The sequence below is a fragment of the Hypanus sabinus genome, chromosome 2 (assembly GCF_030144855.1).
Source record: "Hypanus sabinus isolate sHypSab1 chromosome 2, sHypSab1.hap1, whole genome shotgun sequence".
NCBI lineage: Eukaryota > Metazoa > Chordata > Chondrichthyes > Myliobatiformes > Dasyatidae > Hypanus > Hypanus sabinus.
In genome coordinates this window covers 33,938,607-33,966,191 of record NC_082707.1, presented here as the reverse complement: position 1 = coordinate 33,966,191, position 27,585 = coordinate 33,938,607, and the positions used below count along the sequence as shown (strand labels likewise).

Genomic DNA, 27,585 nt, shown 5'->3' with positions numbered 1-27,585 from the left:
ACCACCGTTCCTGCTAGTGTCCCCTTCCAATTAGCTTTGGCCAGCTCTTTTCACATGCCGCTGTAATTTTCCTTATTCCATGGCAGTTCTGATACATCTGACTTTATCTTCTCACTCTCAAAATGCAGTATGAATTCTACCATATTATGTTCACTGTCCCCTAAAGGTTCCTTTACCTTAAGCTCCCTAATCAAATCTGCTTCATTACACTAATTCCAGAATTGCCTTTCTACTAGTGGGCTCACAGTCTGCTCTAAAAATCAATCTCATAGGCATTCTACAAATTCCTTCTCTTGGAATCCAGCACCACCCTGATTTTCCCAATCTACCGGCATGTTGATATCCCCATGTCTATTGTGACATTGCTCTTCTTACATGTCTTTTCTATCTCACTATGTAATTCGTATCCAGCATCCTGGCTACTGTTTGGAGGCCTGTATGTAACTCCCATTAGGATCTTCTTACCCTTGCAGTTTCCAAACTCTACCTACAGAGACCCTATGTTTTCCAATCCAATGTTACTTCTTTCTAAGTATTTGATTTAAAATTTTAAATTAATACTATCAGTAGCTGAAGAGCTAACACTGGAATTCTCTTCCTGAACCTCTCCACCTCTTACATCTCAATTATGGTCCTCCTTGAAACTAGTTCTTTTGACCAGGCTTTTCATTGTGATAGTACATCGAGAGAGTATAGAGAAGATTTACTAGAATGTTACCTGGGTTTCAGCACCTAAGTTACAGGGAAAGATTGAACAAGTTAGGTCTTTATTCTTTGGAGCGTAGAAGATTGAGGGGGAACTTGATAGAGGTATTTAAAGTTATGACGGGGTTAGATTGATTTGACGTGGATAGGCTTTTTCCATTGAGAGTAGGGGAGATTCAAACAAGAGGACATGAGTTGAGAGTTAAGGGGCAAAAGTTTAAGGGTAACATGAGGGGAAATTTCTTTACTCAGAGAGTGGTAGCTGTGTGGAACGAGCTTCTAGTAGAAGTGGTAGAGGCAGGTTCGGTATTGTCCTTTAAAGTAAAATCGGATAGGTATATGGACAGGAAAGGAATGGAGGGTTATGGGCTGAGTGCGGGCCAGTGGGACTAGGTGAGAGTAAACAGTCGGCACGGACTAGCAGGGCCGAGATGGCCTGTTTCTGTGCTGTAATTGTTATATGATGTAGTTGTTGAATGCTCCCTCTCATTGGGATGTATCTGATTGATACTACATAACAATCATAAGCTACCACAGTATACCATCAGCAGTGAGCTGAGTCAGAGCAGCTGAATGATTGAACAATACACTCCAAATGCTGGAGGAACTCAGCAGGTCAGGCAATACCCATGAAAGAAAATAAACAGTCAATGTGTTTCTGAGACCTGGTGAAAAGTCTTGGCCTAAAACATCAACTGCTCAATCTCCTCCATAAATGCTGCCAGATCTGCAGAATTCCTTCAGCATTTCGTGTGTGCTTAAGATTTTCAGTATCTGCAGAATCTCTTGTTTTTATCACTAAATGATTGATGAGCTGTATTACCACTGGAATTGCTTAACGTGATCCAGAAATGTGTTCAGTCAGATTTAAACAATAAATTGTTTTTCTAACCTCCCTTTTAGTTGACAAGATACTTTTATATTGCAGATCTTGAAGATGAATTTGAAGATTTTGATGAAGAGGAAGAAATAGAACTGGTCAGATTCCAGGAAATGCTGTTGAGGGGACCCCCACAGCTTCTTCACTACAACCCCTCACTGACACCCTTGTATCAGGAGGATTTGAGGAGTGAACTCAGACTAGTGCATAAAATCAGTATGTGTCATCCATTAATTAGTTACTTACTGAAAGTGAAAAATAATTACACATAGTCCCGCTCTCTGCCACCTTCCTAAGTCTCAGTATTTTTTGACTTCCTCTTCATCTCTCACTCTCATCTTCTTCCTGAAATTTTCTCCCTCCTTCTCTAACTCACGACCAGTCTCCTTTGCACATCTGTTGAAACAGTCTTGGTGATCTGTGGCAGTAACTGCATAGCTTAACTATGCCCTCTTAGTCTCTTGTTAATTTTTTTTGTAATATTTCAAATAGAAAGTGATTGTGGTTTACCTCTGTCCTTTGTTCCCCCTTAACTTTTCTCCCTGTCTTGTCCCAATGCTGTTTCTTCCACTTGTAGTTTGCTTGGACAACACCTTTGGCAATGACTGCAGCCTGACCTGTGCTGACTGTGTGAATGGCGGCCTCTGCAAAGCCCAGGGAGATGGCTGCAGCTGCCCTGCAGGGTGGGCAGGTCTCATCTGCAATGAAAGTAAGTGAATTCTTCTCTAGCATTTATTCCTTCTATTGCACCCAGCAGAACAACCTACATCTGCACAATTGTGAAATCAAGTCATCCTCCTCCTCCTCATAGTTTGAAGCTGCTCACAGGGAGAATGAAAGTGATTAAAGGTTCAAAGGTCCAATTTAATGTCAGAGAAATGTATACAATATACATCCTGAAATGCCTTCTCTTCACAACCATCTGTTTGGGAAACAGAGATGTGCCCCAAAGAATGAACTACAGTTGAACGTTAGAACTTCAAAGTACACCCCCAGTTCCCCTCCCTTCCATGCGTAAGCAACAATTCCCCCTCCCTCCACCGACAAAAAAAGCAATGGCACCTGCCACTGAGTACTCAAGCATGAGCAAAGCAATAGCAAAGACACAGACTTGCAGTTACCCCAAAGACTTTGCATTTCACCCGGTATATGACATACCATAAGCTTTCTCTCTCCCTAAAAAGGGGAGAACGAAGTGTCTCCGTTTTCCTAGCGAGCGGGGAGACATAACAAAAAACTCGCTGCTTTACATTATGTCACTTTATTCGAGCTCTGTGCCAGAAGATCTCAAGGATCTTGGGTCTTCGGGCACACAGTAGATATCCCAACTTCCCTGATGACACACAGGTCTCCTGCCATGAAACCTACCCTCGATCCACCCATCTCCAGTGCCCCGAGATCCTAGGCTTCTAAAGCCGAGCTGGACTCTTAGGCCGAGCCCTTGGCATGCCGAACAACGACGGTCGGTTATGAAACCCAGAGAGCAGGTCCCATTCCCACAAAGAACCAAAGTCAGTGTGTAACTCCAGGTCAGGGTCTTCCAAAGAACCCTGAAAGGGAAAAATAAAGATATTAAAGAAGGAAGTAGCACTGTTTTTGAAGATGCAAGCAAAGGAGTTGCTGTTTAGCGCCATCATTACTCCACTCTGCCTCTTCCCAGTTTAGGATTTGAGTAAATGGCTGATTGATGATTGCCAGGGTCTTAGTGGGCTGAAATGCCTGTTCTTTTGTGCTGCATGACTCATCTATAATGGACAAATATACACTTTACAATTGATTGTTGCTTGGATTTAGGGTATTTGTAGATTATTCCCTGTTCAACCAGCATTAATCATTATTACTTGAAAAATATACCAATTATGCAGTGATCAATAACCTCTGATGTTAAAATTAGCCTGACACAATCTCTGAGCTGCTCAAATAATTAGAAACGGATCCAGGAGTAGGCCAGTCAGCCTCTCTTTGCCTGCTCTGACACATGATAACTTCTTACCTCAGGGCAACTTTCCAATAGTAAGGGATGCCAATTCATATTCTTTAATTCCCATAAAATGCAGAACTTCACTGATTTCTGTCAGGAGTATACTCAGTGACTGAGTATCCTTAGCTTTCTCAGATGGACATTTCCAAAGAATAACTACTGTCTAGATGAAGAAGTATCTCACTTCATACAGAAGAGAAACAACCCCCTTGTCCCACTATTCAATACCAACCATCAAGTACCTATCTAAATAACCTTGCCTTCCCAGACTTCTATGTCTTGGCAATACAGGTTATTGCCTAGATCCTTATTTAATGTTGTGAGAGTACTTGCTTTTACTGCCCACAAGGCACTGCATTCCAGATTCCACCTCTGGGTGAAAAAGGTCTGTCAGACACTAGTGGTCAACTCCGTATTCTGAAAATTTAGTGCCAAACACTCCAGCCAATGGAAATACCAAATTTACATCCACACTCGAGAGCCTGGTGATCACCTTTCATTCTTCTAAAGAGACCATAGGCCAAGACTTCTCTCAGAACGAACCCACCATCTCTGAAGTCAATTTGGTTAACCTATGTTGGACTTTTCACCAAATGGTGTATCTTTCTTTAGATATGGAGAAAAAAATCCCACATATAAATGAAAAGTAGTTAAGAAGTTCTTAAAAGCATAACTTTTGTTTCCAGTAAGTTAATATCCAATTGAAACTCATCATCTCATTTTATCATCTTTTGTTAATCTTCCATCCAAATATAATTTCAAAGTTCAAAGTAAATTTATTACCAAAATCTGTATATGTCTCTGTATATTACCCTGAGATTCATTTCCTTGTGGGCATTCACACTAGATACAAGTAAATACAATGGAATCAATGAAAAAAACTCCACACAAAGACTGACAAACACTCAATGTGAGAAAAGCCAACAAGTATAACACAAAAAAAATTAACAATAAATAAATAAGTAATATATAATATCAAGAACATGAGTTCTTGTGAATTAACTTGGAAGTTGTAAAATCAGTTTAGTGTTGAGAGAAATGAAGTCATTAATGGTTCTGCAGCTCAAAGACTATATCATGGCTTAGTGTTGACTGTCAGATGATAGACACGAGTTAAACTCCGAAGGCAGCCTATCAATTAACCTGCGGCAAACTGCCTCCATTGTATAAACCTGTTTTAAGTGACTGAACTTGGAAAACACCAGGGATATATAATTTGCCTCCACAGACAGAGACAAAATCACAGACTAATTGCCTTGCCTTGTATTTTAAGACCACTTCAAATGTATTTGGATAAACATGAGGATTTTGTTATATTTAATTGCCAATATGTAAATGACTGGGTTCAATTGCACGGTTTATAAGTACTACACCTATAATTGCCTTTGAAAATCCTGAGATAAATTACTAAAAGCTAACTCAGTTCTTCAAAGATCAATTCAGTATATTTGTTTGTGTATGAGATTTTAATTATGTGTGATGAGCTGCCCTTGCTAAATCATTTGAAATTGAAAATTATTCTGATATCCACATGTGGAATGAGTAATAATCTCTTCAAATTTTTACTCCAGGCTACTCTAAATAAGAAAATCCATATAAGTGCATTTCCTATGCATTATATCAGACAGCATAAATGACTACAAAGCAAAGGCAATTATCTGCAAGTCATTTCAACAGTTTCCTGGGCAAGCTGTATTGAAGATTTACATGGGTCTGACTTGATAATAAGACTATAAGACCATAAAATATAGGAGCAGGCTTAGGCATTTGACCCATTGAGTCTGCTCTGCCATTTCATCATGGCTGATCCAATTTTCCTCTCAGCCCAAACTTCTGCCTTCTTTCACAAATCCCTTCAGATCCTGACCAATTAAGAGTCCATCAACCTCTGCCTTACTTATCCAAAAAGACTTGGCTGCCTATGGTAAAGAATTCCACAGATTCACTGCTCTCTGGTTAACCTGCAAATTACCTTTAGCGAATCCTGCATGAGGACTACCAAGTCTCTTTCCACCTCTGTTTTTTGTATTTTCTCTCCATTTAGAAATTAGTCAACACTTTCATTTCTTCTATCAAAGTGCATGACCATGCACTTCCCAACACTGTATTCCACCTGTCATTTCTTTGCCCTTTCCCCTAATCTGTCTACATCCTTCTGCAGCCTCAAACCTGGCCACAAAGCCCTCAAATTATTAACATATCATGTTAAAAGAAGTGGTCCCAGTGCAGACCCCTGTGTAACACTAGTCACCAGTAGACAGCTAGAAAGGCACCCATTATTCCCACTCTTTCCCTCCTGCCAATCAGCCACTGCTTTATCAATGCTAAATAATATCATGGGCTCACAGCTTGTTAAACAGCTTCAAGTATGGCGCTGTGTCAAAGGCCTTCTGAAAATCCAAGTCCACAGCATCAACTGATTATTCTTTGTCAATCCTGCTTACTATTTCTTTGAAGAATTCCAACAGATTTGTCTGGCTAGATTATCCCTTGAGGAAACCAATCTGACTATGGCCATTTTATCATGTGCCTCCAGGTACCCTGAGATCTCATCCTTAATAATTGACTCCAACATCTTCCTAACCACTGTGGTCAGACTAACTGGCCTATAATATCCTTTCTTCTGCCTCTCTCCCTTCTTGAAGAGCAGAATAACATTTGAAATTTTCCAGTCTTCCAGAACCATTCCTGAATCTAGTGATTCGTGAAGGATCATTACTGATGCCTCCATGATCTCTTCAGCCACCTCTCTCAGAACTCTGGGGTGTACACCATCTGGTCCAGGAGTCTTTTCTACAGTGCCTATAAAAAGTAATCACTTCACTTGGAAGTTTTCATGTTTTATTATTTCACAACATTGGATCACAGTGAATTTAATTAAGCTTTTTTGACACTGATCAACAGAAAACGACTCTTTCATATTAAAGTGAAAACAGATCTCTACAAGGTGATTCAAATTAATTACATATAAAACACAAAATTATTGCTTACTTACGTATTCACCCCTTTCAAGTCAGTATTTAGTAGATGCACCTTTGGCAGCAATTACAGCCTTGAGTCTGTGTAGATAGATCTCTATCAGCTTTGCACATCTGGACATTGCAATTTTTCCCCATTCTTCTTTCCAAAACTGCTGTGACTCTGTCAGATTGCATGCGGATTGTGGATGAACAGCCCTTTTCAATTCCAGCCACAAATTCTCAATTGGATTGAAGTCTTCCACTCCAGGACATTAACTTTATTGTTTTTAAGCCAGTCCTGCATCGCCTTGGCTTTATGGTTGGGGACATTGTCTTGCTGGAAAACAAATCTCCTCCCAAATCGCAGTTCTCTTGCAAACTGCATCAGGTTTTCCTCTAGGATCTCCCTGTATTTTGCTGCCTTTATTTCACCCTCTACGTTCACAATACTTGCAGCATCTGCTGCAGTGAAGCATCCCCATAGCATGATGCAACTACCACCATGCTTAATGGTAGGGATGGTGTGTTTTTGATGTGGTCTGGTGTTTGGCTTATGCCAAATATATCCTTTAGTCTGATGGCCAAACAACTCGATTTGGTTTCATCAGACCATAGAACCTTCTTCCAGCTGACTTCAGAGCCTCCCATATGCCTTCTGGAAAAATCAAGCGAGATTTAATGTGAGTTGTTTTCAACAGTGGGTTTCTCTTTGCCACTCTCCCATAAAGCTGCAACTGGTAAAGCACCCAGGCAACAGTTTGTTGTATGCACAGTCACTCCCATCTCAGCCACTGAAGCTTGTAACTCCTCTAGAGTTGTCGTAGGTCTCTTGTTGGCCTCCGTCATGAGTCGCCTTCTTGCACTGTCACTTGGCTTTTGAGGATGGCCTGCTGTAGATAGATTTAAAGTGGTGCCATATTCTTTCCATTTCTTGGTGATTGACGTGTGCTTTTAAACAATCTTTTTGTGGAGTTGCTTGGAGTGTTATTCTGTCTTCATGGTGTAGTTTCTGCCATAATACTGGCTCACCAGCAGCGGACTTTCCAGATACAGGTGTGTTTTTACTACAATCATTCAAAACTCCTTGACTGCACAGAAGTATCCAAAAATAGATCTCCATTTAACTAATTATGCGACTTCTAAAACCAATTGGCTGCACCAGTGATAATTTGGTGTATCATATTAAAGGGTGATGAATCCTTAAGAAATTAATTATTTGTGTTTTATATTTATAATTAATTTAGATCACTTTGTAGAGATGTTTTCACTGACACGGAAGTGTCTTTTTCTGTTGATCAGTATTTAAAAAAAAACAAAATAAATCCACTCTGATTCAATGTTGCAGAACAGCAAAACATGAAATCTTCCAAGGAGGGTGAATACTTTTCAAAGGTACTGTACCTTCAGACCTTTCAGTTTCCCAAGAACCTTCTCTCTGGTTATGGTAACTTCACACACTTCACAACCCCTGATGAACTTCAACCATTCTGCTCGTGTCTTCCACAGTGAAGACTGATGCAAAGTACTTATTCAGTTCACCTACCATTTTGTTGTCCCCCATTACGACCTCTTCAGCATTACTTTCCAGCTGTCTGATATCCACTCTCGCCACTCTTTTACACTTTATGTGTCTGAAGAAACTTTTGGTATCTTTTTTAATATTATTGGCTAGCTTACTTTTGTATTCCATCTTTTCCTTCTTCATGACTTTTTTAGTTGCCTTCTGTTGGTTATTAAAATGTTCCCAATCATCTAACTTCCCACTAGTTTTTGATGTATTATATGCCCTCTCTTTGTTTTTTATGTTGGGGTTGACTTCTCTTGTTAGCCACTGTTGTGTCTTCTCTCCTTTAGAATACTAATTCCTCTTTGGGATGTATATATCCTGTGCCTTCTGAATTGCTGTCAGAATTTCCAGCCATTGCTGCTCTACCACTATCCCTGCCAGTGTTGTTTTCCAATCAATTCTGGCCGACTCCTCTCTCATGCCTCTGCAATTCCCTGTACACCATTGTAGTACTGATAGATCTGATTTTAGCTTCTGCTTCTCAAATTTCAGGGTGAATTTGATCATATTATGACCACTTGCCCCTAAGGATTCTTTTAACTTATAATGTCAGACAACTGATGTTCAGTACATAATGAGGTTGCACTAAGCAAGAAAATTTAACCCCCCCCCCCCATAGCATGCTGTAGTGTTAGTGCATTAGTGGTGCTACTCCCTGGTGACCCAAGTGGTAGGTACAATCCGAGCCTGAATGGCAAGACCCTGCTTAATAAGGCAGCTGTAAAATGTGGATTGCTATTGGAGGAAGGGCTAGAAATGGCTTAAAAAGTTTTGACAACTGGCTAAGTTAAAGAATTACACAGCATGGAAAGAAGCCCTTCCATGCTGACCAGGGTGCTTATATGAACTCGTCCCATTACCTGTGTTTGATCCATATACTTCCATATCCTTTCCTATCTGTGTCCCTGTGCATGTACAATCTAAATCTGTAATTATGTTCCCCTTCACCTCTTCCTCTGTAGTTTGTTCTGTCTACCAACCGCCCCCTGTGTGGAAAGAATTTGACCATCTAAATCATTTCCATCGAACTCTCGTTAAATCATTCCCCTTTAAAATTTGAAAAAAATTCATATCATTAAAATGACTAATTCACTTAAAAAAAAAGATTTTAATGAAGTGGGATGCTTAAGATAACTTATAGCCAATTGGAACATGATCCACATAAACATATTTAATTAGACATATGCATATGTCATTAAATATTATCATACATACTTAGAGAATAAAGATACTTTGAACTTTATAGAAGTCTTCTGAATTACATTATACCAAGGCTTCTCACAACAGACCCTCTTAGAATGAATAGCTTGGTGTGCACAGTTTATCGTGCAGGTTACACAGCATTAGCCCTTTCAAATTAGCATATGTTTTCATTCTACCTCTGGATTCCCTGAACAAGATTGGGTCCAAACATGATGGCACTGCAATCCCCATCAGTTTCTGGCCTGCTGTTTAACAGGGCTCTCTCTATATAATTTCCTTTCATTTTTCCCAAATGTGAAAGAAAATAGGGTTTATGGTTGGGATTATATTCAAGTTGATTTAGATCTTCTGGAGGATCGCTAATATTTGGGTGTGGATTATTTTGCACATCATTTTGGAAGTCAGTTCCTTGCTGTTTAAGTATCATCAGCATTGAGGACACTTTCTTCAGACACAACCTAGCAGGTGAGATGCAACGAGACATAATAGGCTTATGCCAACTTGTTTAAACAGTGGATGCCATAAATAATAGATGACAAAAAAGGGAGAATGGTACCAAGGTAAACAGGTCAAATTTGTTGGTCAAATAATACAGAGAGGAAGTTGTCAAAGAAGACAATTTAGGCACAGAGTATTAGAGGAGATAAAAACAGTTGCCACTTGGCGTGAGTGCTGGAGTGTGACACAAACAGGACCCGAGCTAAAAGTGAACCAATGCAACATGATACATTACTGAAGTTGTAGCAGGCATATCTTCATACACTGATGTGATGAAATGAATAGTTGTACTCTCCATGTGAAATCAGCTCAGTACTGAAGGTAAGCCATGTCTTTACTCTTGAAGATACAGATAATCTAATTACAGGTGAGATAATGATGAGACCTTTCCCATCCACTTGTATTCATTGCTCATAATGAATGGCTTTATAGTCAGGGTCTGTGAACTGAACCATGCGGGCAGCTGTGTTAAAGCTGCTGAGTTAGCTGTTTTTCAGAACTCCAATTCATCCATGTACCAGGGTATCAGTTACAGGAAGCTCCCATCATCAAGGCCCCAGGACTCATGCACTTTTCAGTTAAACATACTCCCTGACTCAAACCACACTCCTCCACCCCACACTGAATACTGACAATCCACACGGTCTGACTAATGATTCCTACTGGGGAAGCTCAGAGCTCGGCCAGCATAACCACGCCATGCAGCATTGGAATCAGCCTACAGATCAGAGCTACTTGTCGTCAGGAACCATCAGGCTCCTGAACCAGCGTGGATAACTTCACTCACCGGAATGCCGAACTGATCCCACAACCTATAGACTCACTTTCAAGGACTCTAAGACACATGCTCAGTATTATTTATTTTCTATTTTTATTATTTGCGCAAGTTGTCTTCTTTTGCGTGTTGTTTGTCAGTCATTGTTTATGTATAGTTTTCGATAAATTCTATTGTATTTCTTTATTTTCTTGTAAATGCCTGCAGGAAAATGAATCTCAAGATAGTGTATGGTGACGTATATGTGCCTTGATAATGAATTTACTTTTGAACTTTGAATTCTATTAATGTGATATGAGCTTTTAATTATCCTTTTATTGCATACCAATTATGTTATATGACAAGATGAAGCACATAGAGTGGCAATTAGTGTGGAGCATCTCTGGCCAAAAGGCCAATTTCTCTGTGCAAGTTTGTCATCGCCAATAATAAAATAAAATAAGTGGATCCTGAATCCACGCACCATTATGACTCAACCACACTTTATTTTACTTGTGCACGAGGAGAAAAATGTGGTCCCTGTCACCACACTGTTCTAAAGTCTGAACAGAATAATATTGTTTTTATACAGAATTGGCTTATCAATTATGGATATTGGCCATTTGGTAAAATGTGTATGTTGAATTCCTTACTTGCAAGATTGATCGCCAATCGCAAGAGAAGTATTAAAATTCAATTAAAACTTTAAGCTGACAGTCGATGACACTTTGAAGTTAATAAAGCAATTGTCCTTCAGTTGTTGGATGTGCTTCATATCCTTCCATTACTCCTATCTCGTCTGATTCTGGCACCCCCTATTGAGGAAAAGGAAGCTATGTTCTATGAAGATCTTTCTAGAAAAGACTCACTTTAAACGCCTCACTTGGCTAGCTTGAGTACAACCCCTCCCCCACCCCTCAGCCTATCTCATCTGTAGTAAGCATATGTATCTCTGGCAGTCTCATTTCAAAGGTCTCCCTTGTCACCTGCAGTCATCCTCGCCTGGACGTTGTCTTTAAACCTTGCCTTACCACAACTCCCACAGGTTCTCTGCAATTGCGTGTTTCTATTGCTACTGATCCCTGTCTCCCGTTCTCATCTTTTCCAAGGGAAGTCCTTGTTTTCAGACCTCTGTCCCAAGATTAGTGAAGAGAAACAATCATGATTCCAGATCGCCAAAGTGTGTTTGTAGAATTATTCACAGTATTCCCAGCATTATGTATGGAAACAGGCCCTTTGGTCCAACTTGTCCATGCTAGCCAATATGGCTTTCTGAGTTAATCCCATTTACCACCATTGGGCACATATCCTTCTGAATCTTTTCTATCCATGAACCTGTGTAAATGATAATTGTACCCAACTCTATCACATCCTCATTTCCTGTATTCACCACCTGCTCTGTGAAAGATCTGTGAATAATGGTTCTCGCTTGCTCTGTTGTTTTCCCTGCAAACTCCAAACTTGTCGTTCAAATTTCCATGGATTAGTAATATCAATTCCTGTAACTCACACAAATTAGTGCCGGAGTGGGTGGAGGAGCTTTGAAGAAATTTTCAACGGATTATTTTGTGATTCTTTCCATTGAAGTGGCTAATGTATGCCTTTACTGCTAAAATATGATGATTGAAGGATATGTGCAATTTGCAGTCAGGAAATAGTGTGCTGGTATAGAAATAGGTGCAATGAATCATAACTAATTGTGTGGATGATAGCCCACTGGAAAAACAATAAAAAAGATAAAGAATAAAAAATGATCTTTGTGTGTCTCATGCACATTGAAACATAGAGTGAAGAGTGTTGTTTGCGTCAAATCAGATCAGCGAGGATTGTGCCGGGCAATTCACAGGTGTCACCATGCCACTGGTGCCTACAACTCACTAATCCTGACACTAACCTTATGTCTTAGGAATGTGGGGGAAATCGGAGTACCCAGAGGAAATCCACACGATCATGGGGATCAAACAGGTAGCAAAGGGAATTGAACCTTGATTGGTGATCGCTGTCCGGCGCTGTAAAGCGATGTGCTAACCGCTATACTGCCATGCTGCCCCCATGCCCACGGGATTTTATGCCCTCCCTTTCTAGCGGCTCACTGAGATCACTTGACAGTAGGCAGTGACATAAACAAACTTTGACTTGTTGTCTGTTGTTTTTTTACATTCCTTAGCCTGTCCCCAAGGTACCTATGGGATGGACTGCAATAGCATCTGCAAGTGTCAGAACGGAGGATCATGTGATGCAGTCACAGGGACATGCCTTTGCCCGCCTGGAATTGGAGGAGAGTTTTGTGAAAATGGTTGGTATCCCTCTTGCTTTAATAATATGTTTAACTTAGACAGAGCCTCTACAATGTAATGCATCTCATTTCCAGTGTCCCTTATTCTGCCAATTCCTGGATATTTTTCTTTACTTTTATTTACATATCTCTGGGATATAGTTTTCTGAATATGTACATAATGGATTCCCAGAACGCAGTGCTTGTCGGCAAATTGGTCAGAAGGGAGGAAACTCACTTGATTTGCCCTATGTTGTTTGCAAAGCCCAAGCAATCAAATGTAATCAAGGTCAATACTGGAAAAGCTACCCTTTCACAATACATCTTTATTCCCTTCTCCCAATTCAGTCTGTTCCTATCCTCGTCCCAGCTTGGTACCGTGTTTTGTATCCCTCTCTCTGTCCAGGACAATGTTCCCTTCTAAGTCTTTTTGCACTATTTCTTTAGAGGAAATTAGCACCAATCAGATCAAATGAGGCAGACTACTCAATATATCCTGGCTTAAAATAAAAGTCCAATATTTTTCCTATTATTCTAATATATTGTGGCTTTGCTTTTCTATAGTAGTATATGTACTACACATCTGAATTTCTGAAAAGAAACATTGTATTGATGGAAATCAGGGCATCTTGCTTAAACTGTAAATCAGTGACTTTCTTTCCACATATGTAATGCCCTAACACAAGCAGGTGCCAGAGATGTACCATTTCATCCAATGCCTACTTGGATGCCATTTCTATAGCATTTGACAGGCCCAACAATGCCTGCTTCATTGATTAATAGAGACTTTCCTGGTCTCAGAACCTTCTGCAAATAGGCTCTCTTCAACTTTTAACTTTTCTCTTCTTTCATTATCTTTATGTTTCCTCTCTTACAAGTCGTCAAGTTGTTTAATTATTCTGTTAATTTATGTGGTTACCCATCCAGACCCTGTTTATCCCAAGAACCACCCCAATGTTAACATTCACATTGGATTGGATTGGGAAAAGCTATGGCTCCAGCACGAATGTAACAAGTCCATTCTGAGTGTTTAAATTGGACACCTTTATACCCCATGTCATTGGAACCAGGCTGCATGAAGGGGTGTATGTAGTATCATCAGTGCTATACACCAGGGAAACTCTTTGTGATTCTCTTTGTTTTTAGGCTGTCCTAAAGGATTCTTTGGAAAGAACTGTAACAGGCAGTGTAACTGTGCTGGCAATGGCTACTGTCACCGTTCCTATGGGGCTTGTTTGTGTGACCCTGGACTGTATGGACGTTTCTGCCATTTACGTATGTATACATTAATTTGAATATAGGATTTTCACCGCTCATGAATGGTAGTTGCTTGGAGTTGGTCACAATTACTTAGCACGTTTTATTGTCAGGGAGAGGTGTTAAGACAAGGAAGTGTTAGCACTGAGCACTTAGAGTTTAAGTGCAGCGTAAACAGTTCTAAAAGCCATTGTCTTTGCCCTCCTCATCTAATCACAATTTCCTCCAGATTTTTGCACTCCTCACATTAACAGATTGGAATTCCGTGCAATGGACCTTTGCTTCTTTTAACAGGCAATAGATAAAAGTCTCATACTTGTGTAGAGTAGCACTTCTATTACCTCTTTAAGCATTCTGTCCTTGAGCCATTCTGACCAAAGTTGTATGTATTTCAGAGGCATTGGAGAGCTGAACCATCAGTTCTACTGCACTTAGTGAAGGGTCTTAGCTCAAAATTTGACTCTTTATTTCCTTCCATAGATGCTCCCTGACTTGCTGAGTTCTTCCAGAATTTTGTGTGTGTTGCTTGATATTTTAAACATTTGCCCCACTTCCCCTGCTTTTAAGGGCAGAGTGCAGTACTCCTTGCACCCACCAGATGGAGCAGCATCTTTGCCTCAAAGTCCAAAGTAAATTTATTGTCAAAGTACATGGATGTCACCACCTACAACCCTGAGATTCATTTTCTTGAGGGAAATCCAAGAAACATAATAGAATCAATGTAAGACTCCAACCAACAGGGCAAGCAACCAATGTGCAAAAGACAGCAAACTACAAATACAAAAGAAAAAAAGAGAAATAATAAAAATAAATAAATGAAATAAGCAATAGATATCCAATATAGTAATCTTGCCCTTGGGTCTTCAGTCTTGCTCTCCAGCGACTCTACATTTGCTAACAAGATGCTGGGTAGAGGGAGTCCCATTCCTCTGCACTTCAGCCTGGTTTGGACTCCTCCCCTCCTCTCTCTCTTGCAGTAATGGTGATGTATCTTCCTCCGCTTAGAGGTGCCGTACCTGCACACTTGAGAGTTAAGTCCATCAAGTCCTTCAGAAGACTGTGGAATCACTACTTCATTAAGATGGTTCAAAAGTATATTGCTTAAAGGGAAATTGCAGGTCTGCAGATTGCAGTGAGAGTAATTCAAAAGGGGTATATTTAGAAGTTTTGTAAGCAGCCTGCAGCACGTCACCGTGGTTTTCTGGCACCACTTTATTATCTCTTCTTTGCCCAACAACAAAGGGAATTCAAATGACAGACTCTTCCTCCAGGTTTTATTTAGTTATCTATTTGTTTATTGAGATACAACATGGAACAGGCCTTTCCGGCCCGTCAAGCTTCGTCGCCCAGCCACTCCTGATTTAACCCATGCCTAATCACAGGACAATTTACAATGACCAACTAGCCTACCAACCAGTACGTCTTTGGACTGTGGGAGGAAACCAAAGCACCCGGAGGAAACCCACACAGTCACGGGGAGGAAGTGCAAACTCCTTACAGACAGCAGCGGGAATTGAACCCATGTCGCTGGTACTGTAAAGCATTGTGCAAACCACTATGTGACTGTGCCACCCTGTTAGCTTGTGACCCTTCGGGAGCATCTCATCTGCCTTTCCTGGATGAGTTTCCCGCTTTATAAAGAAGGTTCGTCTCGGGTCAAAGTGACTAAGAATTGTCGGAACACTCTGAAAACAGACAAGCCACTGTAAGAAATCTGTTAGCCAGCAATTCCTTACCGTTGCTTCACACTATGAATAAATCAGCCTTAACTGCAGGCTCTTACTTCCTTCTTTATCATGACCATCCTAAGCTTCTCCACAGCTGAGCCCCACAAGACTGCAGTACTCACAGCATTGTGCTCTCTCCAGAGCTCTTTCCCTTTGGTCTTCATACTCCTCAGATTCAGAATCACTGACATAGGTCATGAAATTGCAGCGGTAGACTTCAATGCATAAACTATTACAATAAATAAATCATGCAAAAAGAGAGCAAAATAGTGAAGTAGAGTTGATGGACTGTTCAGAAATCTGATGGTGGAGGGGAAGAAGCTGTTAATAAAACATTGAGTGTGCACCTTCGGGCTCCTGTACCTGATGCTAGTAATGAAAGGAGGATTGGTGAGGAGCCTTTCCTGATGGATGCTGCCTCTTGAAACGTCACTATATGAAAGATGCCCTCAATGCTAGGGAGGCTAGTGCCCATGATGGAGCTGGCTGAACCTACAACCCTTGGCAGCTTTTTCTTAATCCTATGCATCGGAGCCTGTATGTCAAGCAGTGATGCAACCAGTTAGAATGCTCTCCACATTACATCTGTAGAAATTTGCTAGTGTCTTGTACGAATCTCCTCAAACTCATAATGGAATGTAACTGCTAGCATGCCTTTTTCATGATTGCATCAATATTTTGGCCATGGGATAGATCCTCTAAGATGTTGATGCCTAGGAAGTTGAAGGTGCTGACCCCGGATGAAGATCAGGGTGTTTTCTTTCAACTTCCCCTTCCTGAAGTCCACAATCAATTCCTTTGTCTTACTGATGTTGAGTGCTAGATTATTGTTGTGACACCACTCAAACAGACCATCTATCTTACACTTCCTCATCACCCTCTGAGATTCAGTTGCGTTATCAGCGATTTGTAAATCGCATATGAAGTCAGGGATCTGGTCGTAGACAGAGGGAGAGAACCCCTTGTTTTGATTGGTACTGCAGAAGCATTTCTGGAACAAGTGGAAGTGCTTGCCACTTGGAAGTGAAGCAGCGCTGAAACCCTCTAAACGGCACAGCATTTTTGCTTCAGTCCTGTCAAACGTTTGTACCTGCTGAGGAGTTAATGCACTTTTTATTCAGCCTGTTAGCTTTGTGCAGGTGATGACTGATATACGTAGAGCAGTCCCCATTCATATGAATGGGGTCAACAGTCTGGAGGCAATGAAATCTGGTTGGTTGCTTTAATATTAATATTTTCAATTAACTTAAATCAGCAATCGTGCTTTTTTTAAAATAGTTTTCTACAAACCCTTCTGATCTGCTTTAAAATATCTGATTATTACGTATATTTAGAAATACAGTCAGCCCTCCATATCCGTGGTTTCTGCATCCATGGATTCAACCAACCGCGGATCGAAAATATTCAAAAAAAAATCCAGGAAGTTCCAAAAAGCAAAACTTGAATTTGTCGCACGCCGAGCACTACGCTAAATCCACACGAGTGAAGTGATGTGTTGGCATACCCTGCTGTAGCCTCCCAACAATTCACAGATCCTCAGTCTCTCTCCAGCACTCGTCGTTAGAGCATTGTTCACCTCACATCTCGTTTGTTCGCTACTTGTGTTGTGTGCGAGAGGGAGGAGTTTAAGGCTAGTAAGGGATGGCTGACTAACTGTGTAAAGCGCTACAGCCTCAAGAACTTAAAGATCACGGGAGAATCGGCACCAGCTGATGCCAAGGCAGCATCAGCATTCCCAGAAGAGCTACGATGGTTGTGTCTGTACTGAACACGTACAGACTTTTTTTTCTTGTCATTATTCCCTAAACAATGCAGTACAACAACTATTTACATGGCATTGACATTGTATTAGGTATTATAAGTATAAGGGACCTGAGCATCCGCGCATTTTGATATCCATGAGGGGTCTTGGAACCAATCCCCCGCGGGTACTGAGGGACGACTGTAGTAAACAAAGCCAGCTGTCAAAAGGCCATGAGAGTAATTCAGAGGAGAGGCCTCAGGGTCTGCTGCCTGAGACCTAATTATAGCTTGCAAATTGCATCTGTTTAAGGGGTATCCATAGCAACCTTGCCTTTGGCTTAATCAAACTCATAGGACCTCCAAAGATTGGTGCAACTGTGGAGATCTCAGTGCAGAAGGATTGGTTTAAGTGTGACTTGTGATACTTTCATTTCATTCCCCTACTACAGTGGTGTCCTCATGATGTCATTCATATTTACCTCCTTTCTGCTTGCAAACAACAGAGGACAGGATAAGTGGTGGCCTGATGGGACACTGCCTGTCACCACAATAGGTCAACAGCAGATGCAATCTCAATGGCTCTTCACATGGCCTTAGACTACCTGGACAATACAAACACCTATGTCAGGATTCTGTTCGACTATAGCTCAGCATTTACACCATCATTTCTACAATCCTGATTGAGAAGTTACAGAACCTGGGCCTCTGTACATCCCTCTGCAATTGGATCCTTGACTTCCTAACAGGAAGACCACAATCTGTACGAACTGATGACAACATTTCCTCCTCGCTGATGATCAACACCAGTGCACCTCAGGGGTGTGTGCTTAGCCCACTGCTATACTCTCTCTGTCCCATGACAGTGTGCCTAGGCATAGCTCGAATGCCATCTATAAATTTGCTGATGATCCAACCATTGTTGGTAGAATTTTAGATGGAGATGAGAGGGTGTAAAGAGTGAGATAATGTCAACTAGTGGAGTGGTGTCGCAGCAACAACCTTTTACTTAATGTCAGTAAGACAAAAGAGCTGATTGGGGATTTCAGGAAATGTAAGATGAAGGAACACATACTAATCCTCATAGAGGGATCAGAAGTGGAGAGAGAGAGCAGTTTCAAGTTCCTGGGGGTCAGGATCTCTGAGGATCTAACCTGGTCCCAACATATTGATACAGTTCTAAAGAAGGCAAGACAGTGACTATACTTCATTAAGAGTTTGAAGAGATTTGGTATGTCAACAAAAACACTTAAAAACTTCTGTAGATGTACTGTGGAGAGCATTCTGACAGACTGCATCACTGTTTGGTATGGGGGGGGGGGTGGTTGGTGGTCTATCGCACAGGACCATAAAATGCTGCAGGGGGTCATAAATTTAGTCAGCTCCATCTCGGATTCTAGCCTACAAAGTACCCAGGATGTCTTCCAGGAACGGTGTCTCAGAAAGGCAATGTCAATTATTAAGGATCCCCAGTACCCAGGGCATGCCCTTTTCTCCCTGTTTACATCAGGGAGGAGGTACAGAAGCCTGAAGGCACACACTCAGCAATTTAAAACGGCTTCTTCCCCTCTGCCATCCGATTCCTAAATGGACATTGAACCCGTGAGCACTATCTCACTTTTTTAATATATTATTTTGGTTTATTATATTGAATTTTTAATCCATTCAATATATGTATACTATAATTGATTGATAGATTGATTGATTTATTTATTTATTCTATATTATGTATTGCATTGAACTGCTGCTGCTAATTTAACAAATTCCATGACACACGACAGTGATAATAAACCTGATTCTGATTCTGATTCTGTTATAATTACTTTTTCTCAATTTTGCTAAGAAATTCACAAGTATTTCTGTTTGTTCACAGCGTGTCCCAAGTGGGCATTTGGACCTGGTTGTTCCATGGAATGTCAATGTGTGCAGGCACATGCAACTGGCTGTGACCCCAAAAATGGCACCTGTATTTGCAAACCAGGTTTCCAGGGTCTTGGATGTGCAGAGGGTATGTCAGAGTTAAGTTTATTATCACATGCATGGAAAGGCACAATGAAAAACTTACTGGTAGCAGCATCGCAGCCACAGAGCATCAGATAAGCAGCACACAAGAAAAATGTAAAATAAGCATAAATTATGCACAATTTTTACAAGGAAGAACAAAATTTGAACTAAAAAGACATCGTAGTGCAAAGTAATCAATGTGCTGAACTGCTGAGTTAGTGAATGCAGTTGTGCAGGTTGGTTCAAGAACCAAATGTTTGAAAGGAAGTACAGTAGCTGTTTTTGAACCTGGTAGTGTGGGAACTCGAGCTCTGTGTCTTCTGTCCACTTGAAGCTGTGAGATGTCATGGCCCAGATAGTGGGGAACTTGATGATAAATGTTGCCGTTTTGAAGTAGCATCTCATAGAAACATAGAAAGCTTACAGTACGATACAGGTTGTGCCGAACATGTACTTACTTTAGAAGTTACCTTGAGTTACCCATAGCCCTCTATTTTTGGAAGCTCCATGTACATATCCAGGAGTCTCTTAAAAGACCCTATAGTATTCACTTCCATCACTGTCGCTTGGCAGCCCATTCCTTGTACTCACCACTCTTTGCGTAAAAAAACTTACCCCTGACATCATCTTCTGTACCTATTTCCAAGCATCTTAAAACCGTGCCCTCTCGCATTAGCTATTTCAGCCCTGGGAAAAAGCCTCTGTCTATCCACACGATCGATGTCTCTCATCATCTTGTACACCTCTATCAGGTCACCCCTCATCCTTCTTTGCTCCAAGGAGTGAAGGCTGAGTTCACTCAACCTATTCTCATAAGGCATGCCTCCCAATTCAGACACCATTGTAAATCTCCTCTGCACCCTTTCTATGGATTCCACATCCTTCCTGCAGTGAGGTGACCAGAACTGAACACAGTACTCCAAGTGGGGTCTGACCAGGATCCTATAGAGCTGCAACCTTACCTCTCGGTTCTTAAACACAATCCCAATATTGATGAAGGCTAACGCGCCGTATGCCTTCTTAATCACAGAGTCAACCTACGCAATAGCTTTGAGTGTCCTATGGATTTGGACCCCAAGATCCCTCTGATCCTCCACACTGCCAAGAGTCTTACCATTAATACTATATCCTGCCATCATATTTGACCTACCAAAATGAACTACCTCACACTTATCTGGGTTGAACTCCATCTGCCACTTCTCAGCCCAGTTTTGCATCCTATCAATGTCCTGCTGTAACCTCTGACAGTCCTCCACACTATCCACAACACCCCTAACCTTTGTATCATCAGCAAATTTACTGAACCATCCCTCCACTTCCTCATCCAGGTCATTTATAAGAATCACAAAGAGTAGGTGTCCCAGAACAGATCCCTGAGGCATAGCACTGGTTACCAACCTCCAGCAGAATATGACCTGTCTACAACTACTCTTTGCCTTCTGTGGGCAAGCCAGTTCTGGATCTACAAAGCAATGTCCCTTTGGATCCCATGCCTCCTTACTTTCTCAATAAGCCTTGCATGGGGTACCTTATCAAATGCCTTGCTGAAATCCATATACACTGCATCTACTGCTCCATCAATGTGTTTAGTCACATCTTCGTGTAGCTAACCATATGAGTGTGATGAGCAGCTCTTGTCTCAAGTACAAGGAATAGTACTTTGATTTTACTTGCAGTAGAAATAATGTATTACACTGACGGTTCATCACTGCTCCCACGTAACTACATGCATTCATGGCATTGTGCCGCAATGATCTTTCTCATAGTCACAGAGAGGTACATCATGGAAACAGACGATTCAGCTCCACATCAACTATGACTTTTTACATTAATCCTACATTAATTACAGTTTTTATCCTTTCCCATTTCTCGTCAGCTCCTCTCAGGTTCCAGCACTCCCTATCTATATGCGAAGAGCCATTCACAATGGCCAATTAACCAACCATCCTGCACATCTTTAGGATGTGAAAAGAAACTGGAACAGTAGAATCCTGCACAAGTTCACAGAGAGAATGTTCAAAACTCTAGTGAGAACAGCGGAGGTCAGGATTGGACCTGGATCTCTGGTTTCTCCAGTTATTTATTTAGAGGTACAGCATGGTAATAGGCCTTTCCAGCCCCACAATCCCACACTGCTCAACTACACCATGTGTGCAATTAACCTTCTGACCCATGGTGGAATGTAGGAGGAAACTGGAACACTCCAAGTGAACCCTTGTTGTCATGGAGAGAATGTATAATCTCCTTACCGACAGTGGTGGAATTGGACTTGGGTTGCTGGTGCTTTTACAGTGTTACACTAACCATTACATTACCGTACCACTGTCTGCTTATTTTTCAATGCTTCACAATATCTTCCAGCAATGATACTAGATAGCGGCTGCATGAGATGTGCCACCATCCCACAATCTGCCTATTTATCAATGCTTCACAACGCTAATGCATCTGGAATTGCCTTTCTCCAGCTCTTATTATTAGTTGTATACATCTTCCACAGAGACACTGCATTGCCCCCTCTGCAGCCCTTCTCTGGGTGTTTAACTCTGCTCCATACATCTCCTAGCATAGAGTCTACAGCAGGATACAGGCCCATTGGTCCAACAAGTTCATGTCAACCGTGTTGTCCATCTAGCTAGCCCCAATGTTCCGCATTTGGCCCACATCCCTCCAGGCTCATCCCCACCACGTACCTATGCAAGTGCTTCTTAAAATGCACTATTGTACCTGCCTCAGCCACTGCTTCTGGCAGCTCATTTCAGGTACTCATAGAAGCAGTGGCCCACACAGAGATCAAACCTGCATCTTTAATCTCACTTTAACTATCTGAGCTAAGTTGTCCCACCAGCAGAGACTACAAAGAAGGTCAGTTAAGTATCATCTCATTCTGCTGGAATGTTGCATGGGGAGAAGGGAAAAGTGACATTTGAGAAAATCTATTTATTTTTGGTAACAATTACTTGTGTTTAATATTGATCACAGTAAGCAGATTATTTGGAGAATTTTTTGTCATATTTTTATTAGCAACAATTGGATACTGTCGCTTTGATTTCAAAACTTTTCACCAAAGTAATGTATAAAACAGTGTAAGTTCAGTTTGAATAAGCACCATGGCACATGGGTTTATTATGTTGTAACTCTGTACTCTTGATATAGAGGAAGCACATTGAGGTTGTATCATCCCAGAGTCACCCATTCCTAAGTGCCATGGTGCTAGCTCAAGCTGAATGACCGTGGAAGAGAAACAAGTATCAAATGTGAAACAAGAAAGGAAATTCCAGCCTCTATGATTCAGGAATTGGGATAATGGTATTGATTGAAAATCAGAAAACATTTCCCTGTTTTTAAAACCATTCATTTCTGTTTCTTCCAGATTGCAACCCTGGTTTCTATGGTGCTGGTTGTAAGTTCCAGTGTGACTGTGCAGTTGGTGTGCCATGTGACAAAGAGACTGGCAAGTGTCAACACCAGTGTCCACCAGGGTTCCAAGGAGAAGGATGTCTGTTGAGTAGGTGTTTGAGTTCATGTGTTAGGCTGAAGTATAACAAAGTCATACAATTCGACAAGACTTCCAAATTATTATTCCATTGGGTATGCAGCCCATTTAATCACAGCAGGCTTCTGGTAGAGCCATTCCCCACTCCTCCACCTTATCACCCTAATATTGCATTTCTTTCTCTCGCTCACTCTCTCTCTCTGTCTCTCTCGCTCTCTCTCACGCTCTCTATTACTTTATCTCTCACTCTCTCACTCTCTATCTCTATCTCTCTTTCTCTCTATTTCTCTCACTCCCTCTTGTGCTCTCTCACTATCTCTGTCTTGCGCTCTCTCACACTCCCTCCATCTCTCTCACTCTCACAGTATCTCTATCTCTCTCGCTCTCTCTATCCCTCTCTGTCTCGCCATCTCTATCTCTTTCGCTCTCTCTTGTGCTGTCTTGCTCTCTTGCGTTCTCTATCTCTCTCGCTCTCTTTCTCATTCTCTCATGCTCTCTCATAATCTCGCTCATTCAATCTCACTCTTTCATGCTCTCTTTCACTCTTGAATTTTTCACGGTCTCATAAATCTCTTGGACATTGAAATCAGTTTATTATTTTCACACTGTTCATTGAGATCAGATCATTATCAGACAGAGTAACAGTAAGCAGTGATACTGACAGGAAAGAGATGCTGAAGAGGAGAGGAAATGGAGGAGCAAAATAATACTTAACTTTTAAATTTAAGCTTGCTTGCTATATCATAGTTATTCAGCACAGAAGCCAATCTTCTGCCACCATATCAAACATGAACCTTTTGCCTATCTATATTAATCCCATTGCCTGCATTCAGTCTGTGTCCTTCTATGGTTTGCTTGTATAAGTGTCTTTCTAAATGTTACTTTTTTTATAAATTTTTTAATTGAATTTTCAAATGGTTACAGAAGGAAAAAAAGAATTATCAACCCTTCCCCACTCCCTCCTAACATATCCCTGTAGAAAGAGAAAAAAGAAAGAAAGAAAGAAAGAATGCCTGGATATCGGAAGATCCCGACATGCTCCATGGAGTTCATAATAGCTTTAGTACATATATTCATTTCTTTCCCCAAATAACCAATAATTTTATCTTCGGAGCACCTATGTATTTAATTCTATCTTTTGTAAATAAGGGCGTCAAATTTTCAGAAATATTTCATATTTATCTCTTAAATTATAAGTAATTTTTTCAAATGGAATGCAGCTAAAAGCTATATCTATTTTCATTTTCTTAATGTATGTTAAAATTCTTTTTCTTTTCACCGGTCCATTAAGCCCATTAACATTAAAACTTTAAAAATTCAGTAAATTAGTCATTATTTTTAAGAGGGTTACTCCAGTCTATAGTAATACCTAACTTTTCAACTTTCATAGTACCTTGGGCAATCTTTTTAAAATTCTCTATGTTGCTATGTGTCTCCCCCCCCCCCTCGATTGTCCAGGCGAAGAAAGAAAGATTAAAGAAAAATAGATTATAAAGGAAAATAATAACAAAATACCCCCTACTAATGTTTGGAATAAAGAAAAAACACAACATTACCCCCCTCCGTTGTACGGGTTTTGGCAATCGCCATGATTACACACGTGAATCCTGTAGCAATCGATCCAAAGTTCCCCCAGCTCCCCCGTAACATAAAAACGTATATATAAGAGAAGAAAAAATAATATCACTACTCTCAATTAATATTTCTCAAATTTTTACCTTTATCCCCCTGTATCATATAATTAAATATTCTTCTGTCCTTAAACATCCATCAACTCCATTCACTGTCCATGTCTTCATCTTTAATCCATTTCACTTTTAAATCTTTGGCTGTGGTTAGCGAATATTTGGGAGTTCTTGTGCAAATTCTTTGGCATCCCGATAATCAGTAAAAGATCTTCTTTTTCCATCATCCAAAAAAATAATCAGGGTTGCCGGGTGGCGCAATATAAATTTATAACCCTTTTCCCATAAAACTTTTTTCGCTGGGTTAAATTCCTTCTTTCTCTTCAAAAGGTCATAACTTATATCAGGATAGAAAAGAATTGTTTTCCCTTCTATCATCAATGGCCCGTTTCTCTTTCTGGCACGTTGGTCAGCCGCCTTCAAGATCTTTTCTTTATCTTGATATCTTAAGCATTTTATCAGGATTGATTGTGGGTTTTGATCAACTTGAGGTCTTGATCTTCAGGCTCTGTGAGCCCTTTCAATTTCAATTAACTGGTTTCCTTCTTCCATTTCCAAAATTTCTGGAATCCATTTTTGAAAAAAAATTATTGGATCCTCTCCCTCTATACCTTCTTTAAGTCCAACAATCTTACTATTATTTTGTCTGTTAAAATTTTCAAGTACATCCACTTTTTCCAACAACCGTTTTCTTTCTGATTTCCAGGCAGAAATATTATCTTTCATTTTATTCACTCTATCAGTGGTGTCTCCCATTATTTCTTCCAAGTTTTTAATTTTCTTGTCCATTTTGTCCTGTCTTTTCATCATTTTATCAAACATAATCTTCATATTTTAATATCTTTTTTATTACTTTTAATTCATGCATTATTTGCACCAAAGATTTTTTTATGTCTCCAATATCACCTCCAACCTCTTCCTGTTGCTCTTCTTTGTTTGCCTCTTCATCTTCATCTGATTTATCCAGAGAATCTGATTCCACCTCATATTCACTTTCACTTTCAGTTCCGATCATAGCTGGGATTTGTAGTTTGGGTTGCTCGTGTTTGCGCATGCCCCTTCCTTCACGCATGCGCAATTCCTGTTGCTCTTTTTTTTGGAAACGGTTGATGTTGCCGCAGTTTCCTGTTCTGTATCACCAGAAGTAAAATGCACTTGAGCCCGAGGCTCTTTCATGGCTGCCGGCCTTGATTCTTTTCCAAATTGTGTTGTCTTCAAAGTAGTAGTTTTCTTCTGCTTCTGTTTAGGAGACATATCTTAAGACAATCCTGAGTAGTTTATAAGTAATCTTTTAAAAGTATTTACTAACTTTTCTTCACTTAAACATTATTTTACTGGTTTTTTACAGGAGAGCTGGATTTCCACATCTTGATCCTATGTCATCATGTGACGTCCTCCTCTAACTATTTCTTAAATGTTGTGAATGTATCAGAGTCCACTGTCACTAGCATTTCCAAGTTTCAGCCACCCTGTGCTTTTGAAAGTAGATCTTTCCCCTCAAATCTGCTTTAAAACTTCTTCACCTCAAATATTTCTGTACTTCTGTTTCACTAAATGGAGGGATCAATTTAATTTCCTGACTAACAACAAACGTTTTTCTAGAACCAGTGGACTGATTCTCGGACCTTAATTCTGCCATCGCAAGTTCAAATTTCCTCTTTTTATTTTCAGCTTCTAACTGACTTAGTTCCAAGTTAGCTTCCAATTGTTTCTGTTTTAATTCAGCTTCTATTCAAAGCTTTTCTAACGCTACTTGTTCCAAGTGTAACTGAATTGCTGCTTTACTTACAGGGAACTAATCTAAAATTGATACATCAAACACACCCGAATCTATATAGTGTTCGCGATTTTCCTCTGAATTACAGCCTTTGTTGTAACCTTCAAAATACCTTTAAGTTCCAACCTGCTAGCAATCTCAGATATATCACTCTTTTTCGCCTTCGCTAATAACTCCGGATCTGGCGATGCTAGGAAGTCGTCAATATTCATTGTTGCCGAATACCACTCACAAGCCAATCAAACAAAAGAATCGGGTATTCCCCTTTTCCAAAACACCGATTGATAATTAGACAAGCATTTAAACGCAAAAATGGCACATATCACACAAGCCCCCAATAGTTATGATCCAGCAACAATGAATATAGAATTGAGACAGGTTTTTTATAACAAATAAAACATTTATTAAACACTGCTCAAAAAACCCCCAAAAGTAAACAAACAACTAACTTAACCGGAAGTCAGCTGCTATACGACAGCTCGAACAATTCTTAAAACGAGAAATGCAAAATCAGTTCTTTAAAGTAGTAGATGCAAAAGTCAAAATGATTTACACTGTCAGTTAGGAGAGACTTTCCTCAAAGTAATAAATTCTCTTACGTGATGTTACCGCTGATCCTAGCCGAAGTATGCCTTGCTCAAAGGATTTACGATGAAAGAAATAAAACGGCTTAAAGGCACTGACCTTTCCTTGGCGAAACTCTGCATCCAGCTTTTTCTGCTCTTTTAGCATTGCAGGAGCTATCTTGGATTGCAGGTTACTAATTCCTTTCGAATGAGGATTAAATAAGGTCGAACCTGTTTTACCACTGATAACACCAACTTTTCTCGATCCTTTGGGTTCACGAACTTCGATAACTCTTCACTCTCCGACTGGACTTTAACTGGCTGCAATTTTCAGAACTGCGGGCATAACAATTCTTACAGTAGAAATTAAAACTCCACTTGTAAAATGAAACTGCGTCATAAAATCAAATACACAGCAGAACGGAGTCACTGATGAATTCAACCACAAACTGACCTTGTTGAAAGAGGCCATCACATGACCCCTCACTGGCAGGAAAATTACATCACTCCACC

The 27,585-nt window shown here is 40.4% G+C and overlaps 1 protein-coding gene across 1 annotated transcript in view; it reads left to right on the top strand.

Moving 5' to 3' along the window:
- Positions 1-27,585, top strand: part of LOC132404528 (multiple epidermal growth factor-like domains protein 6) — a 413,466-nt gene that overhangs the window by 314,332 nt on the left and 71,549 nt on the right. Inside the window, exons 13-18 of the mRNA XM_059988705.1 lie at positions 1,634-1,801; positions 2,163-2,294; positions 12,716-12,844; positions 13,970-14,098; positions 19,421-19,555; positions 22,922-23,056. Of these exons, the coding sequence (XP_059844688.1) occupies positions 1,634-1,801; positions 2,163-2,294; positions 12,716-12,844; positions 13,970-14,098; positions 19,421-19,555; positions 22,922-23,056 (828 nt within the window). The remainder of the gene's footprint in view (positions 1-1,633; positions 1,802-2,162; positions 2,295-12,715; positions 12,845-13,969; positions 14,099-19,420; positions 19,556-22,921; positions 23,057-27,585) is intronic.